Source organism: Saccostrea cucullata, unplaced genomic scaffold (genome assembly GCF_032062105.1).
Source record: "Saccostrea cucullata isolate Sc308-1 unplaced genomic scaffold, CSIRO_AGI_Scuc_v1 ctg12427, whole genome shotgun sequence".
In the NCBI taxonomy this organism is placed as follows: domain Eukaryota; kingdom Metazoa; phylum Mollusca; class Bivalvia; order Ostreida; family Ostreidae; genus Saccostrea; species Saccostrea cuccullata.
In genome coordinates this window covers 529-17,817 of record NW_026922059.1, presented here as the reverse complement: position 1 = coordinate 17,817, position 17,289 = coordinate 529, and the positions used below count along the sequence as shown (strand labels likewise).

At 32.1% G+C, this 17,289-nt stretch overlaps 2 protein-coding genes across 2 annotated transcripts; both read left to right on the top strand.

Moving 5' to 3' along the window:
- The first annotated feature begins 1,642 nt into the window (after window positions 1–1,642).
- Window positions 1,643–10,990, top strand: LOC134261126 (uncharacterized). The gene is made up of 10 exons (XM_062743587.1): window positions 1,643–1,711; window positions 1,837–2,043; window positions 2,162–2,283; window positions 2,433–2,565; window positions 3,102–3,212; window positions 3,479–3,652; window positions 3,972–4,079; window positions 4,231–4,272; window positions 4,680–4,767; window positions 9,918–10,990. Exons 2-10 carry the CDS (start codon window positions 1,887–1,889, stop codon window positions 10,114–10,116), a joined length of 1,134 nt encoding a protein of 377 aa, XP_062599571.1. The 5' UTR covers window positions 1,643–1,711; window positions 1,837–1,886; the 3' UTR covers window positions 10,117–10,990.
- Window positions 10,991–11,916: 926 nt separating this feature from the next.
- Window positions 11,917–16,714, top strand: LOC134261125 (uncharacterized). Its single transcript, XM_062743586.1, has 8 exons — window positions 11,917–11,944; window positions 12,743–12,952; window positions 13,042–13,169; window positions 13,342–13,474; window positions 14,210–14,317; window positions 14,516–14,698; window positions 16,112–16,216; window positions 16,445–16,714. The coding sequence occupies exons 1-8, from the start codon at window positions 11,917–11,919 to the stop codon at window positions 16,576–16,578; spliced, it is 1,029 nt and encodes a 342-aa protein (XP_062599570.1). The 3' UTR covers window positions 16,579–16,714.
- Window positions 16,715–17,289: the final 575 nt, after the last annotated feature.

The following is a 17,289-nucleotide window of genomic DNA, read 5'->3' as shown; positions in this document are numbered from 1 at the left end:
AGATCTGATATGAAATAAAATAAGATTTTAAAAACGAATTTCTAGAAATAGCAGCTGATCAACTTTTTAATTGCGTTGAAGCCAAATTCGCTACATTTATTATCTCTGACATGCAATACCCCATAAAAAGTGATGTGCAAAATGCTATAATTTTGATAAACTAATTCCCTTCGTGTTGAAAAGAAATTCAATTTTCTCGACACTGACCGTCACCCTATTGAATTATGATCTAGTAAAGAAACACATCAAATGATCTTTGCAGGCATATGGCCATCTCCCGGACTTCGCTGACACCATTGTGGACGTTCTTGTAAGATCACCTAATGAACCGCCATCGTCAAAGTAAATCTTCCTTAATGAGATTCAGCAGCGGTCATTCCTGTTCCAGTATTGTGAGCTGTTCCACCACTGCCCGGGTGCACGGTCAAGCCCGCCGACCCTCTTTGCGGAGGATCCCGTTACACGTCCCCACTTAACCCCTCAATTATCTGAAGAAAAGAAAACGGGGGTCAGTTAACTTAGGAGTGTTCTGCATGGTTATTATATCGGTATCCTTAGTTGACCTGTAACAAAGTCTTTGCACATAAATTTGCAGAGAAAATTGAATGACTAGGACGATCAATATTAACATTTTCCAGAAAAATCATCATGTCCTATTTAAAAACTAATCTGCAGTCTTTTGTTGCTTTATTTTACATGGACTTTTTTCTGTAATTTTAAATGAGTTGCAAGTATTTCATATATGTATTTGACTTATGATAAATTATTCAACTAAATGGGATGATAAAAAACAGAAAACCAAAGCTTTTCCTGTGATAAAACGATGTAATATTAAAAGATATTCATCGGAATTGAAAAAGAAGTGGAATACATGAAGCTACGAAAGTTGATTGAAAAGCATGTATTGGGGCGCTGCATGGTCGCGAACTTATGTTTCATTTTTTGTGTGAATCAAGGAAGAGGAAGTTTAATGCATTTGAAATTTTGTTCAATATGAAATGGCGAGTCATTCTGAGAAGGAAGATTATATTCTGTTTTTATTTTATAGGATTTTTAATACCTGGTATTTCCAAGTACGACGTGACTTTATTGAGAGTAAAATGATACGTCATCTCTTGTTTTCATTTTTTCTTTTAAGCGAACACACACTTTTTTTTTACTGTGTTTTAATAAGTGGAATAAATAACTATTTGTATTCAGAACACTAGGCTGCAGTCGATTTAAACTGTTATCCATGCTAATCGTTAAAACATGCAAAGAAAGATAACTCTTATTTGAATTATGGTTTAATGTTCAAAATGTGAATTATTCATTAAATCTAACAGAATAAAATTATGTTTTTATCTCCTTTTCTTATCTTCATGATGTTATTTTTTTGCTTGAATGTTATGAATTACATTCACCATTGCTAATAGACATACATGAAATTGCATGAGGTAATCTATGATTTCTCGTTTAACCCTACAATATGTAATTTTCTTTTTAAAAATATGAATTCATTATGTACGTTTGTATCAATATAAAATAAGATAAAATTCTTGCGATAACACTAGGAACTTAAAGGGAATTCGGATTACTTCATGCTGTGATTAAACAGGGAAGAACATTTTATCTTATCTCATATTTTAGGCTGACATGGAAATATTAACATGCATTTTACATTTATTCATAAAAATTATAATCATTTTAAACATCTTATTTCCAAAAATAGGTGAGTTGATTACTATATTTTTAAGCATTTACATTATATGAAATTATTAATTAATACATATTTGCCATTGTAAATAAAATGAACATTCCTACTTATTTAACAACATAAATTATTTCTTCTTTTAGATTCCATAGAAAACTTGTTTCATGTTGAACAAAATGACCTGGATTGGAATATGGCGAATAATAGATGCAATCATCTCAATGGAACATTAGTCAGGATCGCCGATTTAGAAGCCACCAGCGGTATCAAAGGCCATGTTGATTTAGAAGCAGTTTCGCCATTTTGGTCGTCCGCTTCTGGTTTATTTACTCCATGGATAGCGTCCAGAGGTTCGGCATCTCTTTATATACATGTATTTTCCTTATAATTTTCCTTAAGAAGAAAAATGCAAGAAGATAATTTATATACTAAGTCGAAATGGTATTGCTTTTTATATTTGAACCTTAGGGTGCTACCTTGAACCGAAACAAAATATTTATCGGACAAAACTACACAACAACACAGTTGGAAATTGCTTTTTACAATGTAAAACTTATCTACCAAGCAGTTGCAAGTTTATCGCCTTAGGGGTAAGGGTTTATGAATAAAAAAAAATAATTTTCAAATTTAAATGTTCAAATACAATTATTATATCTTTTCATCTATCATCAATACATGTAAGTAATTATCAGTAGTGGAATGCCATCAGCTTTTCATAATAGGATCATATGGTTTTAAGGGAGAGACATGTTATTGCCCTTGCCGTTTCCTAGACTGGAAGCTAGTGGACAGTAACAAGTGTAATATCACGTGCAATGACGTCAAAGATGATGGATACTGTGGCGGGAATGGTTACATTACCCTATATGAAGGTACTGACTCATTACAATTCAATTAAAAAGGAACAACAATATTAAAAAGTTCTATGGGAAATGAACTTAGTTGGTCACGTGATCAAATACTGTGAAGCCCTAAGGGCTTCTCAGTAGATTTGATCAGGGCTTCACAGGATTTGATCACGTGACCAACTAAGTTCATTTCCAATAGGACTTTTTAACATTGTTATTTATGTATTGTATTTACATTTGAGACGAATAAATTCCGAGAAAAACTACATTTATTAAACTAAAGGGCCACCGTATTGCTATGTTAGGACGCACAATGACCTCGAAGTTGTTTGGTCTTAAAAGTTCGCCTCGCTCCAACATTTGAATATTTACAATGGCCATAATTTAAATGAAATTTGAAATATGAAAATAAAGTTTTCAAATTCAAAAGTCCAATTGAAAATACAAGTTAAACTGTTTGGAGCAGAGCAAACACGAACCTCTAAATTTAGAGATGTGAACAGGTGCTATGGAGGAGTAAGTATTCTATCATGATGAGGAATGTTACATTAATTTTTCAGTTAACAGCTATAACGGGAGCGGTGATGGATTCTGTATGGGATACAAATGTGTATCAGAGACAGACTTACTTATTGGGCAGGATTGTGACCAAAGGCTTAATGGATACTGCGGTATTTCTAGAACATTCTCTCTCTCTCTCTCTTGTTATGCTTGGCAACGCATTATTCAAGGTATACGCTTAGTATGAATATTGCCTTATGTTGACATTGTTTTATCCCTATATTGAATTTCAATTTTTTGCATCAAGTTATAAAGAAACACCAATTCATTTAATAGCATTGGGAGAGCACAGCAAACTGTCATTGAGAAGTTGTTTCTTATCAATTAAGAAATTTCCATTTTACACATAACTCGACAGATATTATTTCTTTTGTAGTTAATAGATTAATGAAGTTACAGAAACAATTTAATAAGACTTGGAATGATTACTCCATGGCATGCACAGATCAACACCTTTACGTAACTGCTTATTTTGAGAGAATGCTTTCATCTTCGCATTGTAAAGACGCTTGGATCGGAATAAGAACTTACAGAATTTATCACAATAACGGTAGTACGTCCTGAAAATAACGAAAAAAAAAAAATAAACAACTTTAAGCAAGCATACATCATTGATATAATTTGGAATAATTCTGGACACTATAAGATGCAAAAGAACATAGTTATATGTAACTTTGACACTTTTTTTTCCAAATTGCCTCATTGATTGTGTATAACTAAATTGAGAGGAAAACAAAAACAATCATAAATTTCAAATTGAATTCATTGCGACTAGCATATTGCTAAATGGCAAATGAAAGTAAGTAAATGGATTCACTGACTCGTCATACATTGATTTTTTAACTTCAACAATTTCTTTATTTATATAGATAAAGACTGCTATAAAATCAAAAAGTATGCAGGTGCATGGCTATATGAAAAAATAAGCTGCAGTGAAAAGCTTCCATTTGTCTGCAAAATTCCTCTTGGGTCTCAAAGTAAGTATTCATGCCTCTTAACATGTACATTTCATAGTACACAAAGACCATTTAAATCAATGTATAGTATTTACTGTAATATTTGAAAAATTAAGTATGTCTGTGTTTACCTTATTTTGACGAATTTCCTATTGGTCAATCAATTCTTTAGATACGTCTGCATTCCTGAAAACATTTTCTCACACAAAAGAAAGTAAGTACTTTTGTATGAATTGTACTTATTTTAATCTCATCTTGAGGAAATCTTAAAATATTATTTACCATATACCCGTAGATCTCAGGTTTCTATATTTGATTTAGGACATTACTAATTGTAATTTTTAAAAATCATATGGAGATAACATTATGCATTATTTGTTTAAATTCTAAAAGTAAATGATGTTTTCCCCAATATGTCAAGAAAATTCCTTTCGAAGGAAAGGAAACCCCCTCTACAGTGTCTATATAAGAGTATTTAGCATGAGTCTAGCTTATCGTCTTCTCTTCTAAGAACTGCTGTAAAATGTAGATTTAAAAACGGTTATGCATATGTTTTTCGATAGTACATCTGTAATATCTTAAATCAAAATTATTTTAATGTTAACTTTTATTCTTTTACAGCCGTGTATTTAATTGCTGGATCCGTCACTGGAGCCGTTGTTTTACTTATTTCTATCATTGTCATCTCCGTCTTTGTCAGAAAAAAGAGGTACAGAGAGGCTGGGCATTTTATAGAATTACATAATTATAAGAATGGGGAAAAATATAAAATAGATATATAGATGCGTGTACACGTCCATTTGCATGTACTACCAAATCAGTTGAAAAAATGACATTCCACTGTAATTATGCTTTAATTAAGAGAGGGTACATAATAATATGTGTTATTAATTATTAATGTAGGTAATCACAAATAGTCTGAAAAACAATGTTATTCATGTTTACAACACCGAAATATTACATTTAGTAAGAAAAGGCATATGCTGGTAATTATAAGCATGTGAAATCTGATCAAGTTGAAAGCCTTTTTAACCGAGCTTTCGGGGACATTTAGTTTTAAGTCCGCCCATGCTGTCTGTCTATTTATCTGATTTCCACAAACTTCAACCTTGCCCACATCGTTTAAATGCTGGATGTTATGACACACATATTTTCAAATCTGTATTTCTCTTTACAAGACCTTTTTGGAGTACCAACACATTGACTTGTTGAACTGGATCTTAAAGTTCGAACATCTTTTGCAAAAATTAACAAATTTTTACATTGACGACAGCATCTGATCGCTTGTTTAACGTCCCTCTCTAGAATTCTTCACTCATATGGAGACGCCACCGAAACATTTCAACGGCTGGCACTCAGGCATTTATGAAGCACAAATATATTCCACGAGTCCGACGCTTTCTTTGATATCTCATCTACACATCTTTAATGGTTGCTGCTAGGACGTTTGTATTTCACTTCTGCATTTTTGTTTTGTGACCACATTTCTTTTGGTACCATTATTGTTGTTCTAATGACAATGCCCTTGTAGTATGCCCTACGTTAAAATCAACTCTAACCTGGATCATATTTTCTGCAAAGTTGGTACAAGTGTCGTTTACTGATTTTTATTTAATTTAGTCGTGTACTTATTTTAATTTTCAAATAAAAAATCAGTAAACGACAGTAGTACCATGCATGCAGTTTTCTAAATCTTGAGTTTTCAGAGTAAGATAGTAATCTCGATGATGAGTTATTGCTAGATAAGTGGGCATTGATAGCAGTTTAGTAGCATGAGATGAAGTTTCATTTAGAGGAACTGGTAAGGTTAGTATTTTTTTTAAAGGGAAAGAGGGAATTGGTGAGTCGATACTGGAAATTTTACGGAAATGTAAATATTTCCCAGGTGACGTGCAAAAATAAACTTGGCATTTGAGTGGTAGTAAGTGGGATCACTGTGGCACAAGTAAAAGTCTTTTTGGGATTTTCCTAGAGTTCCTGAAATTTCTTTAATAACTGATTTTAGTGTATCTCTAGGAATAAGAAATGGAGACAATTTGCCTTCAACTAAACTTTGTACAGCAGCTTGAAGTTTATCCAAATTACTTCTAATTGCATTAGCTTCGTTAATTTGCTGAACCAAAATCGCTGAAATATTTGTCAAAACTTGTTCAACTTGGACAATTTTATTGAAAGCCAAAGTGATGTTAGTAAGAGCTGCACGATTAAGTTCAATACCTTTTAGCAAATTAGATGTGCGTTTATCCACCACCGACATATAAGAAGAAAGACGTGCTTGAGAGTGCTGCATGGCTACTGCAAGTTTGGTACTGCGAGCATTTAAAGCATTTACATGATTTGCTAGCAATTGAACATCTTCAATTGTTGCTGTCCCAAACAAACTTCTTGATAGTGAACCAATAAAAGGAAGGAATGCTCTAGTACGTTTTGCATTTGAAGGAAATGGGGTGTTTTGAATGAGAGATTTAATCGAATGTGTTACATCTTTAACATGTGCTTTTGTTTCCACATGAATAGTATTAACTACATTTATCAAGTCATTCAAAGTGTGACAGTAGCTAGGGAGTGTTGTCACTGCAAGAAGGAATCACTGATGATCGTAAACGAGCAATGCCAGGTAATTTCAAATGAAAGGTGTGGACCCAATTTTCCTGTGAGAGTATCAACTTGGAATCCGGCTGAAATACGACACCGTAGTTGATTCGTTGAACGGATCTCTCAGCTGTTGTATGAAGAGTCTTGGAGTCTGCTTCCGCCGTAACCATGAAGGTGAACAAACATAGAAGGAGCAAGAAACTGTGCCACAAGGTCATAAACAGGCCTAAAAATACAAAAGAAAGAAAGATGTGATGTGAGGCGAATGAAGTAAGGTTGATCAGACTTTACTTTCTAGCACTATAAACAACATATACACAAGGTAATGCAAAAAAAGGGTGACTCTTCATCACATCTCAATTCCTTTTATACAGATTTAAGGGATTTGTAACTTTAGTAATTAATTATGAAAGGGAGCGCTCTATTACCCAAAAATGTAAAATAATGAAAATAATGACCAAGACACGGTTTCACTTAGCTCACAAGAAGTCAATGACTTATTTGTACCAAAATGGAAAGAAAGCAAGCTACGGAACTGCTCATACCCTAGGAAAGGAGTCAAACCCTAAAAATTACCAAGCACGATTTGCATCACAGAAGAAGAAAAAGGAATGAAGCATTGTCTGCAGACACAATCTTCACTAATACTGGAAAAGATACCAATATATACCAGTTAAGAATAAAGGTAGATGTAGATCTAGACCTCAAATGTTACTGACACTAGAAGACGTAACAAACACATAAAAGTCCTCAGTTTAAAGTAGGACAAGAAGAGAAATGGGGATTAATTCAAGATAGGTAGGACGTGAGTAGTGAACTCGCTTAAGCTTGAGACTGTCGCCTATTAGCCTTAACAAAATAAGTCTTTTTTCGTTTGCCAGCTTTGGTGAAACGTCTGTTGATATCGTCTAGTGTTTCTTGGTCGAAGCTTTCGTCAGCCTCCCATGTTCTGGAACCATCTTCCCATATGACTCTGATTAAGCGCTTATTGTTTTTGAATTTGGCATACGGCATACTTTTGATTTTCCACGTACGTTGTGAAGAGTCGTCAGGAGGTTGTGAATTAGTTTGAGTTTGCTCTTGAATTGCAGGAGGAAAAACTTGGTTAGGAGGGTCAGAATCACGGTTATCGGTGTCAACATTAGGTTGTGGTGCATTTTGTTGGTTCGCCAATGGAGGTTGATTATTTTGATACAATTTTTAGAAAGATGAAAAGAGCCGTAAAAATGCCATGTTTTTGGAAAGAATATATTTGATATGTACTTGATTTTCTTTGTTCCTGGTCAGTTGAATTATTTACAACCTGGTTGCAGGGTTCACAGTTGTACCTGTAAATTAATTTTGATCTCAAGGGACTAATAGATTTTATTACACTTAATTTTAATTTTTAAAATTCAAAACTACAAAATTACAATGATGAATTATAAATATTCAATTAAAAATATATTTCTGAAGTTAATTAATTTAATTATTTCTTATATTAAATATTTTTATCTGTTATTATATTCAATTATTTTGTTAAAGATTTCTTTATTTTGATACAATTTTTAGAAAGATGAAAAGAGCCGTAAAAATGCCATGTTTTTTTTAAAGAATATATTAGATATGTACTTGATTTTCTTTGTTCCTGGTCAGTTGAATTATTTACAACCTGGTTGTAGGGTTCACAGTTGTACCTGTAAATTAATTTTTAACACCAAGGATCAATCATGAGTTAGTCCGTGTACTTATTTTAATTTTCAAATAAAAATCAGTAAACGACACTACTATCCTCTGCACGAATAATCTACTATTAGTTCCAACTAATGTTCCTGATTGTGCATTGGCTATGTTTATGAATGATCCTAAAGCTGTTAAGAAATTGTGCAACTTTCGATTCGTTCCAAATTCTTTGAATTCCAATCTTATTGAATTGTCTTCGACAACTGGTTTGGTTCACAAAATCAAGAGCTTATCTTTAAATTGTCCCGACGAAAAGAAAGTTGTTCCTGGTTGCACTTTCTGTATTTTAACTATTCCATGCAAATGTTCCTATTCTACTAATGAATTATACCTGCCACCTAGATTAGTTACTTGCTATGATTCTAAACAGAACTCTACAAAACTTCACCCACTAAATTTAGCACTTTTGCAACAATTCTTTGATGAGGATAAATTACAGAACCTTTTAGGAAATACAACTTTTCCTGAACCTATTAATTTAGAAGTCCCCAAGTTCCAAATTTATCATCACACTATGAACAAAATCCTGGCTGATGATCATTCTTACCATTTAAGTTTACAAAAAATGGCTACTGCTGCAAAGAAAGATGAGGTTATTTTTAAACAATTGGCTAAACCACTTGTAAACGGGATGATTACAATTCCAGGGTCATGGCCTGATACCAATGCAATTTTAATTTTTTCTACCATGGGTTTTACAATTGCTGCCACTGTGTTAGGTATTGTTTCTATTTGTAAAATCAGGCAGCTGAATGTTCAAATTTTGATTTTACAAGTAGCAAAGGCACATTCTCAAACTGTCCCATCATTTATTTACCATAAAGACACTACGACTCCAGTTACTGAATCATTTTCTCTTGAAGAAATCATGTTATCTGAAATTTCATGGGTACATGATGTGTTTGCATTTTGTATAACTTTTATCATTATAGTCGTGTACTTATTTTAATTTTCAAATAAAAATCAGTAAACGACACAAGGGCTATTCCTTTCCAATGTGTATTTCTTGTGACAAGAACTTTCTTTACGTATCAACATTTTTGAACTCTAGACTTTGAACTTGGAGTTACCCTGCATCAGTGTTTCACCAAACACATCTTAACTTTATCTATAACACTGTTTACCTTCATAAATAAGAATACTATAAATGTAGCACAATCAACTCCACTGATTAGCATATTTCTTAGTACATGTAAGCGTACTATAGAGATTAATTCAAAAAGCATTGTTCCCGTCAGATATTGATTTGAAGGTATGGTATAATATATATATATATATATATATATATATATATATATATATATATATATATATATATATATATATATATATATATATATATATAGTAAAACATAAATGGATAGGACAGCAAGCATTGTCTATTAGGCCCTCCCATGAAAGATAACGTATACAATAAAAAGGAACGAAGGGCATGTAGGAATCTGATTACTACCAATTAAAAATAGCTAAAGTGCGTTCTAGTTAAAAAAACGTGGTCAACTATTCCTTAAGATTAATAATTGGCGTAATTTTATTTTTCAGAAAACCAGGAAATAACTCGCTTATCCCACCAACCATAAGCCATAACCTTCGAGAGTCTGATAATACAGTTGACACGGAAAGATATGTTGTTTGTATGGCACCTATAAGGAAGAAAATTCGTGCATACGATCAGCTTAATGCACAAAGTGTTGATAACACCTACGTTAATGTATCAGAAACGATATTTAAAAAGTTTTAATCTAGAGAGAATAGCAGCTAGATGAGCTTTCGACATTACTTCGCATGAGACTAGAATACTTACTTTCGCTATATAAGTTTCGAGAATGTACCAATAACTTTTATGACAAGATCTTTGTCGGGGTACCAGCATATTTGATCTCGACCCACTCTTGCAAAGATTTACCGAATAGGTTATGAATAGTTAATGCTTGAACATTGAATTTTACAAACGTATTTATTGTGATAAGACATCTCTTGAGATAAATAATTTTGACCTTGATTTAAAGTTTAAACCGCTTCTAAGAAACTTTACATTTGGTCATACCTTTTGAACAGTTAAAACTAAGGCTTTAATATTTCACAGATTTATTCTTTGTGAAAAGTCCTTCCTCTAAATTCCAACAGATTTGTCATAATTGTCCTCAACCATTTCGTTTGATCTGCTTTTAAAAATCTTTCAACGTAGCCATACCTTAGGCTCACGAAAAAATCGACACTAGGACTTCCTTATTTCATGGATCTACTGTTTATACAATAATTTTTTGCGATTTAATGCAATGAATCTTGCGTTTAAACGCAATAATTCTTCTTTTAAAGGGTTTATTTTGCATTTAATATTAATGATACTGTAGTTTTAAAATCAGAAATCAATAAGCCAATACTTATTCACTAGGATCTGACACTCCAAAGAAGAACCATTTGGTTCAATCTGTATCTTTTTGCAAAAGGAAACCATTTTTTTGAAAATTGTAGTGAACGATGGCATTGTAACTTAAAAATGTCTTAAATGTGTTATATCTCACACTCTTAAGGATGCCTCTGATCAATTAATTACAAACCTCAAATACTAGTAACTACGATGGTTTCATTGATATAAATAGCACTTGTAAATTTGACAGTACACATCGACCAGTCTGTTTTCATTTGTTTTGATATTTTGACTCAATGACCTTATCTTTTGCAATTAAGGTCAAAATCTAGTAAATATCTTTAGACTAACTTTTTCATGCTAAATCCATTATGACGTCATATTAATCACTTTCAACTCTCTTTTTCCCGTACTTTATGGCTCTAAGGAAATTATGTAGAAAATAAAGTATTTTCAGGGAATTCAATTTTAAATAACATGAAAAGTAATCTGGATGCCTATATTAAATTTGGCATTATTTTAAAGAGGAGGCAAAGAACATACAAATTACCGTTTTCTGAGAGACTGTAGGTTATCTGGATTGATTTTCTTTGTCTGATATGGAAAAAAAATTCCCATATTCATGACTAGATTTCTTAACTTTTCATTGAAAATGACAGTTTAAATTATGATTTTTCGTCTTGTTTACCTACAAATTATGCCCCGAAACACCTTATTTGCCCACGCTTAACTTATAAGGCATCATTAAAGAAATTTATTTCTCAGATTTGAGGAATCTGTAGGCATCTTTCATTTACTAGATCTTGACCTTAAACGTAAAATATTCTATGTTAAAATACAAAGTACATTGCGATGAAACGCAATGATTATTACAATTAAAGGATTTTTCGTGTTTAAACGAACTAATTGCGTTTTCAGTAATAAAAAATGTATAATTTTTCTTTATTTCTTTCTCTGAGCTGGCCTCAATGGGTTTCCGTCACCAATCATCAGAAACATTGAGATGTCAAGATAAAATCTTCAAAACTTTTCTTCTGAAAAATAGCAAAGCTATAAATATCATATTAATGTGAAAGCATTCTTTGGTAGCATAAATGATTCCTTTTAAAATTAATGCTTCCAAGTAAAGGGTTTGGCCACAAAAGACAATCATAATTTTATGGGAAAAACATGAGGTTTTACATGACGAGTGAGTCAGGTGAGCGCGTGCCACATGGGCCTCTTGTTCCTTAGACACATCCACTTCTGTGCACTTTATTTAACATGATTGTCTTTTGTCAATATTTGGTCTTCTAGATATGTTGTTTTGTCACGCATCTAATACAAACATTTGGATTACCTTTTCATTTAACTTTAAGGAGTGAATAAATAATTCATATTTTCCCCTAAAAAATTCAACGATATTTGATCAATAGGTGCATCTAATGAAGTAATATCTATTTGATTGAACTGTACGGGTGAAAAATTGGGAAACACAACTTTACAGTTTGATACAATTCTTACAAATGTTTGATAATAAAATGTTTTATCTAACTTTTTCTACTGAAAATTTTTAAGAATTCTTTATTTTATCTTCATTAAATATCCCCTGAACACAAGGATACACACAAACATCTTACAATTGGACAGAAACGTTTATTACGCATCCTTTTCTATTTACAATAATTTTAGTATCTTATTCAGGAAAAGTTTTTTATAAACTATCAATTATCCATAAAGTTTCATAGTGAAATCGATAAGCAGGGATTTGTATATCAATCTATCACGCTTTTGTTGGAACAAGGAAGCGCTTTAACATTTTAAAAATCAGTGCTGATAAGATGTAAAATGTGGACAGTAAACATATAAAGCATGTCTGTTTTATTTGTACATTTGCTCATCATTTTATTTCAAAAGGTAAGCAAATATCAAAATTTTCGTTAAATATTGTTAATTGGATTGATTTTTGAATTGAGTATTTTTTCCCTACATTGAAATCATATTTCTCGTGAATTAGGATCCTCGGAAAAATATAACTTCCAATTTTACAATTATACTCTGGATTGGAGAAATGCAAACGAAAGGTGTAGCGATTTACATGGAACACTGACCAGGATTAAGGATTTAGAAACCGTCAGTAATAACGAAGACAGTTTAAGGATAGCGGCAGATACACCGTTTTGGTCATCTGTTACGGGATCATTTACTCCTTGGATAGTATACAGAGGTATTCTGTTTCTGTTTCATAAAATTATTTTGAAAAAGTTCCTCCCAAAGTATTAAAATTTCTGTGAATATGTTTTTTTTATTCACTAGGCTGTTTTCCACAACCATCTTGGAACAATAACAACTTTACATTAAAACCTAACTCTGTGGGGAATTGCTTTTCAAAATGCCGAAATCAAACAACGAACCCAACTGGTTGTGAATATTTTGCCCTAAGTGTAAGTATTTAAAATTCTATGATTCTTTCCGTAAAAGTTACAATTATGGATATTCTACTAGGAAATAAAGTATTTGCATGACCTTTGAAATTACATTTTCTCACAGTGACCGTGCACACGTTTGTAGATAGTAGCCGTTTGTATATTATGCTTCAATTGTTGTATTGTTCAGGGCGAGACTTGTTTCTGTTTTTGCACAAATCCTCGTCTTAAGCTGATTGATAGTGTCAAGTGCAACCTAACGTGTAATAACTCCACTGATGATGGGTTCTGCGGAGGAAATGACTATATTACATTATATCAAGGTAATGATTTCTTGTTTGGACAACCCATATTAAAAACGAACACAATTTTATCTGATCATTGTTAGTAAATGTATCAAGTAAGTTATCCAAGTGCCTCTAACATTTATATAAGGATAATTTGTTAAAACTACATGTATAGACCTGGTTTATTAAATACGGGAACATACTATCAAATTTGTAAGTAAAGTCACAAAGATATCAACAGTACCATTAAAATGCGTATTAAGGTTAATATTTTCTACATTGTTACGTACTTCATTGCAAACACACAGAATTGATTGTTGACCGACGTTGTCCATACGAAGTTTCAGGTCCTTGTTTTTCAAACTATTTTTTCAAATTCTTTTTACCTGATCAACGCAAAGCGCTCATGGCCCGTGTGAAGGGTTGCTTATACCTCCATGGCACCTGATCCCTCCTCTTATTTGTCCTGGGACCCGTGTTTGCCTTCCTTTTAATTTATTTAGTTGCTTTGTATTACTTTAAAAATGGCATAATAAACCTGATTTTCTAGCGAAGATTTATCATGTAATTTTACGGAAGGTTAGGACCTGTCTAAGTTTTGTTTTTAAATAAATGATTAATAATAACACTTATTGTTACATGTATTTTTAGAGTAGAGAGTTTTTGGTCATTATTGTAAGAAACATATTAACACATATAAGAACATTTAAAAATGAACCAATCTATTTATAATCAGCGATTGAATTCATTTCAATATTTTTCCATTTTCAGTCAACGATACATTTAAAGGCGATGGATTTTGTTTGGCTTACGACTGTCGATCAAAGGAACTTGTGTCATCTGGTCATGATTGTGACGGAACGAATGAAGGATTTTGTGGTACATGTAATGGTAATAACACAACCTTAGGCGTTTAAACATATAATCTTCCATATTTGTGATTAAATTTAAAGTTAATTTATGAATAGTTTATGTAATTCATCTGGTTGAATCTATATAATAATTTTATAAAGATTGTTTTACTTTGAAATATTATTGTCATAAGATTATTTTCTATCAATATATCGATTTTTGTAGTTAAGGGAAAAGACGTCTTAATTCCAAATCAACTGAATTCAACTTGGAATGACTATGCAAGGAGCTGCAAAGAACAGAAACGTTTCCTTACTGCTTACATTCAGGCAGAAATCAACAAAATGAGATGCAACGGTTACGTTTGGACTGGAATAAGGACATACAAAATTTACCATCATGATGGAGGTAAGTTTATATAAAACGTGCAATAAAAACCATGATTGTGAAAAAGAATTGTATACAGTGTACATGTATATTGACTATTTATCATAAAACGCAAATACCGTGATCGTTTTGTTTGGTTGTTGTTTTAAACATATTTGGCATAATAAGAACCTAAATATATCTCTAGACTAACTTTGTGCTTTGATCAGATAACGATTCGAAAAATTCTACTTTAATTTCTAAATATACAGTCACGATAAAAAGTTACATTTTTAAGTAAACTGTTTAATGAAATGAAATGTACCCTTTGCAAATATTTTATTAATTCATGACATTTTTCAAATTAGAAAGATTTCCCAAGTTTAACCTTTTTATTCAGTCAAAAAAGTTCCCATAATCGAAGATTAATTTCTGCCCTGTTCGTCCGTCCGTCTGTCTGTTTAGCTGTTTGTCCGCACAAACTTTAACCTTGCCCATGACTTTTGACTGAATGGGGCTATGGCTTTAATATTTCACAGGCATGTTTCTTTTGACCAAACCTTTCTTTGGGTTTCACCGAATTTGACCTCTTGACCTTGGGGTTTGACCCACTTTTACAAAAATAAATGCCAAACCTGATCTTGGCCATAACGTTTGAACAGTTGGTGATAGAGCTGTCATACTTCACATGCGTATTCATTGTGACAAGTCCTTTCAATGGGTTAAAATATTTTTGACCTTGATGTAAAAAAAACTTTAAGTATGGTCATTACATTTGAATAGTTAGTACTAAGGCTTTCATATTTAAAAATTAAGGTGTATTTCTTGTAAAAGGACATTCCTCTTCATACCAAAATTTTGACCTTGACATTGGCGTTTGATTTGCATTTCAGAAACTTCAATCTGCATCATAAGCTGTCAGACAGGGGCATCAGTGTTTCAAACAACATCTTGTTTGTATATTAAAAAAGGATCAATTTTTACATGATGCGTGTGTACAGAAAAATGTCTCCTCCAAAACAGCAGAGCCATTTTAGACAATATTGATGTTTAAGCTCTGCCATGAATTGTACATTTTAGTTATGCTTCTTTGAAATTAGGATTGGGCTTCAACAAGCGAGCAAAATTTTCCATATGAATTACGAATAAAAACGTGTAAAATAGTTTCTGATGCAAAATGCTTGGGTCAAACTAACTAGAGTATTGTGACCTACGTTTCTTGTTAACATTTAAAGAAGCAGAGTATTGTTGTCCTATCTACTCGCCACCCATAAAGTGTTATACCAACAAAAAGTTTCTTTTCTACATGTGTTTCTTTGTGTGTATTTGTGAATTTCTGAAATAGCTTAAGTTCTTTTTTTTTTAAATTGACATCTTAAAACAGGGAGACCCGATTATCCATTTGTCAAAATTATTTGACCTGTTTAGTTATCAAAATTCTTTTCATAAATTCAGACAAAGGTTGCTTTGCAATTAGGAGGAAGTTGGACTTATGGTTATATGAGAAAGTCAACTGTTCTCGTGAGCTCTCACTTGTGTGTCAAACCAGTCTTATTCAGAGTGAGTTACTTCAAATTGACAAAATTGTTACAGCATATTTACATTATCTAATTACATATAAAATGAATTATTATGAAAAGCAATGCTTTACTTTTTCAGATTATCAAAAATATCAATTTTTCCATAAGTATATTTCTACCTAAATGGTTATCAGTTACTATTTTCGGAGGAATAGCTTCATTATTTCACGTTATGTATTTAATAAATCAGTTTTTTTAAATTTTCAAGCCGAAAGCACAACATCAAAACAACAAAACACAAATCCAATAGTTAACCAATATCAGACTACTGCCATAACACCGTCACTCTTAAGAAAGACTTCCCAAAGTACAAATACAGGTAAGTGTGTAAAAAAAATATGAATCGAAATAGATTTGTTTAATTGAAATATTTCTGCTGATATTACTCAACTTAACAAGCACATAACACCTTCATTCTTTTCGGAATGGGTGGATACCATTTTTACCATCAATTCTTTTGTTCACAATTACTGTCTATTTTTCTGGCACCATATGAAAAGAACATTAATTTTTAGGTCCGTGTAACACTTAGCAATTCAAATTTCTAAAATGATTTAGAGTTTTAGAATGTTAATATATTAGTCAAATATCTAACTTTCAAAAACTCAAACTGATTTGGTATATTGAAATTTAATATTTTAGTTCAAAAATCTAAATTTTCAAATTTCCAAACAGGTTTTAAAATTTTGATATTTTAGATTTTTACCTTAAATGTTCAAAATTCAAATTTCCAAAAACGATTTTTGTATTTTAAACTTTTGAGTTTTTAGTCTACCGCTTGTTCAGAAAGTTTACACTTAACAATCTATTGTTCATTAATGGACTTTTACGAGAAGCACTGACTTTTACGGTTGACGAATTACTCTCACACGAGGACAGTGTACGGCCTTCACATACAAATGACCCTAACACCATTACCATGAACACCAGAAAGGCTTTCTTTTCTATTATCAATTCTGGACCTCCGAAGATGTGATTGTTTAAAAGTCGAAGTAAACAGTCAACTGTAGAAGTCGGTGCTTCTAGTAAAAGTCCAATATCTTTCGTCTTTTG

Coding starts and splice junctions, on each gene's coding strand:
- LOC134261126 (XM_062743587.1), top strand. CDS start 1,887: ATGGCGAATAATAGATGCAATCATCTCAATGGAACATTAGTCAGGATC. Junction 2,284..2,432: donor GCAAGTTTATCGCCTTAGGG/GTAAGGGTTTAT, acceptor TATGGTTTTAAG/GGAGAGACATGTTATTGCCC. Junction 4,080..4,230: donor AATTCCTCTTGGGTCTCAAA/GTAAGTATTCAT, acceptor TCAATTCTTTAG/ATACGTCTGCATTCCTGAAA.
- LOC134261125 (XM_062743586.1), top strand. CDS start 11,917: ATGAGGTTTTACATGACGAGTGAGTCAG. Junction 12,953..13,041: donor TCCTTGGATAGTATACAGAG/GTATTCTGTTTC, acceptor TTTATTCACTAG/GCTGTTTTCCACAACCATCT. Junction 16,217..16,444: donor TCAAACCAGTCTTATTCAGA/GTGAGTTACTTC, acceptor TAAATTTTCAAG/CCGAAAGCACAACATCAAAA.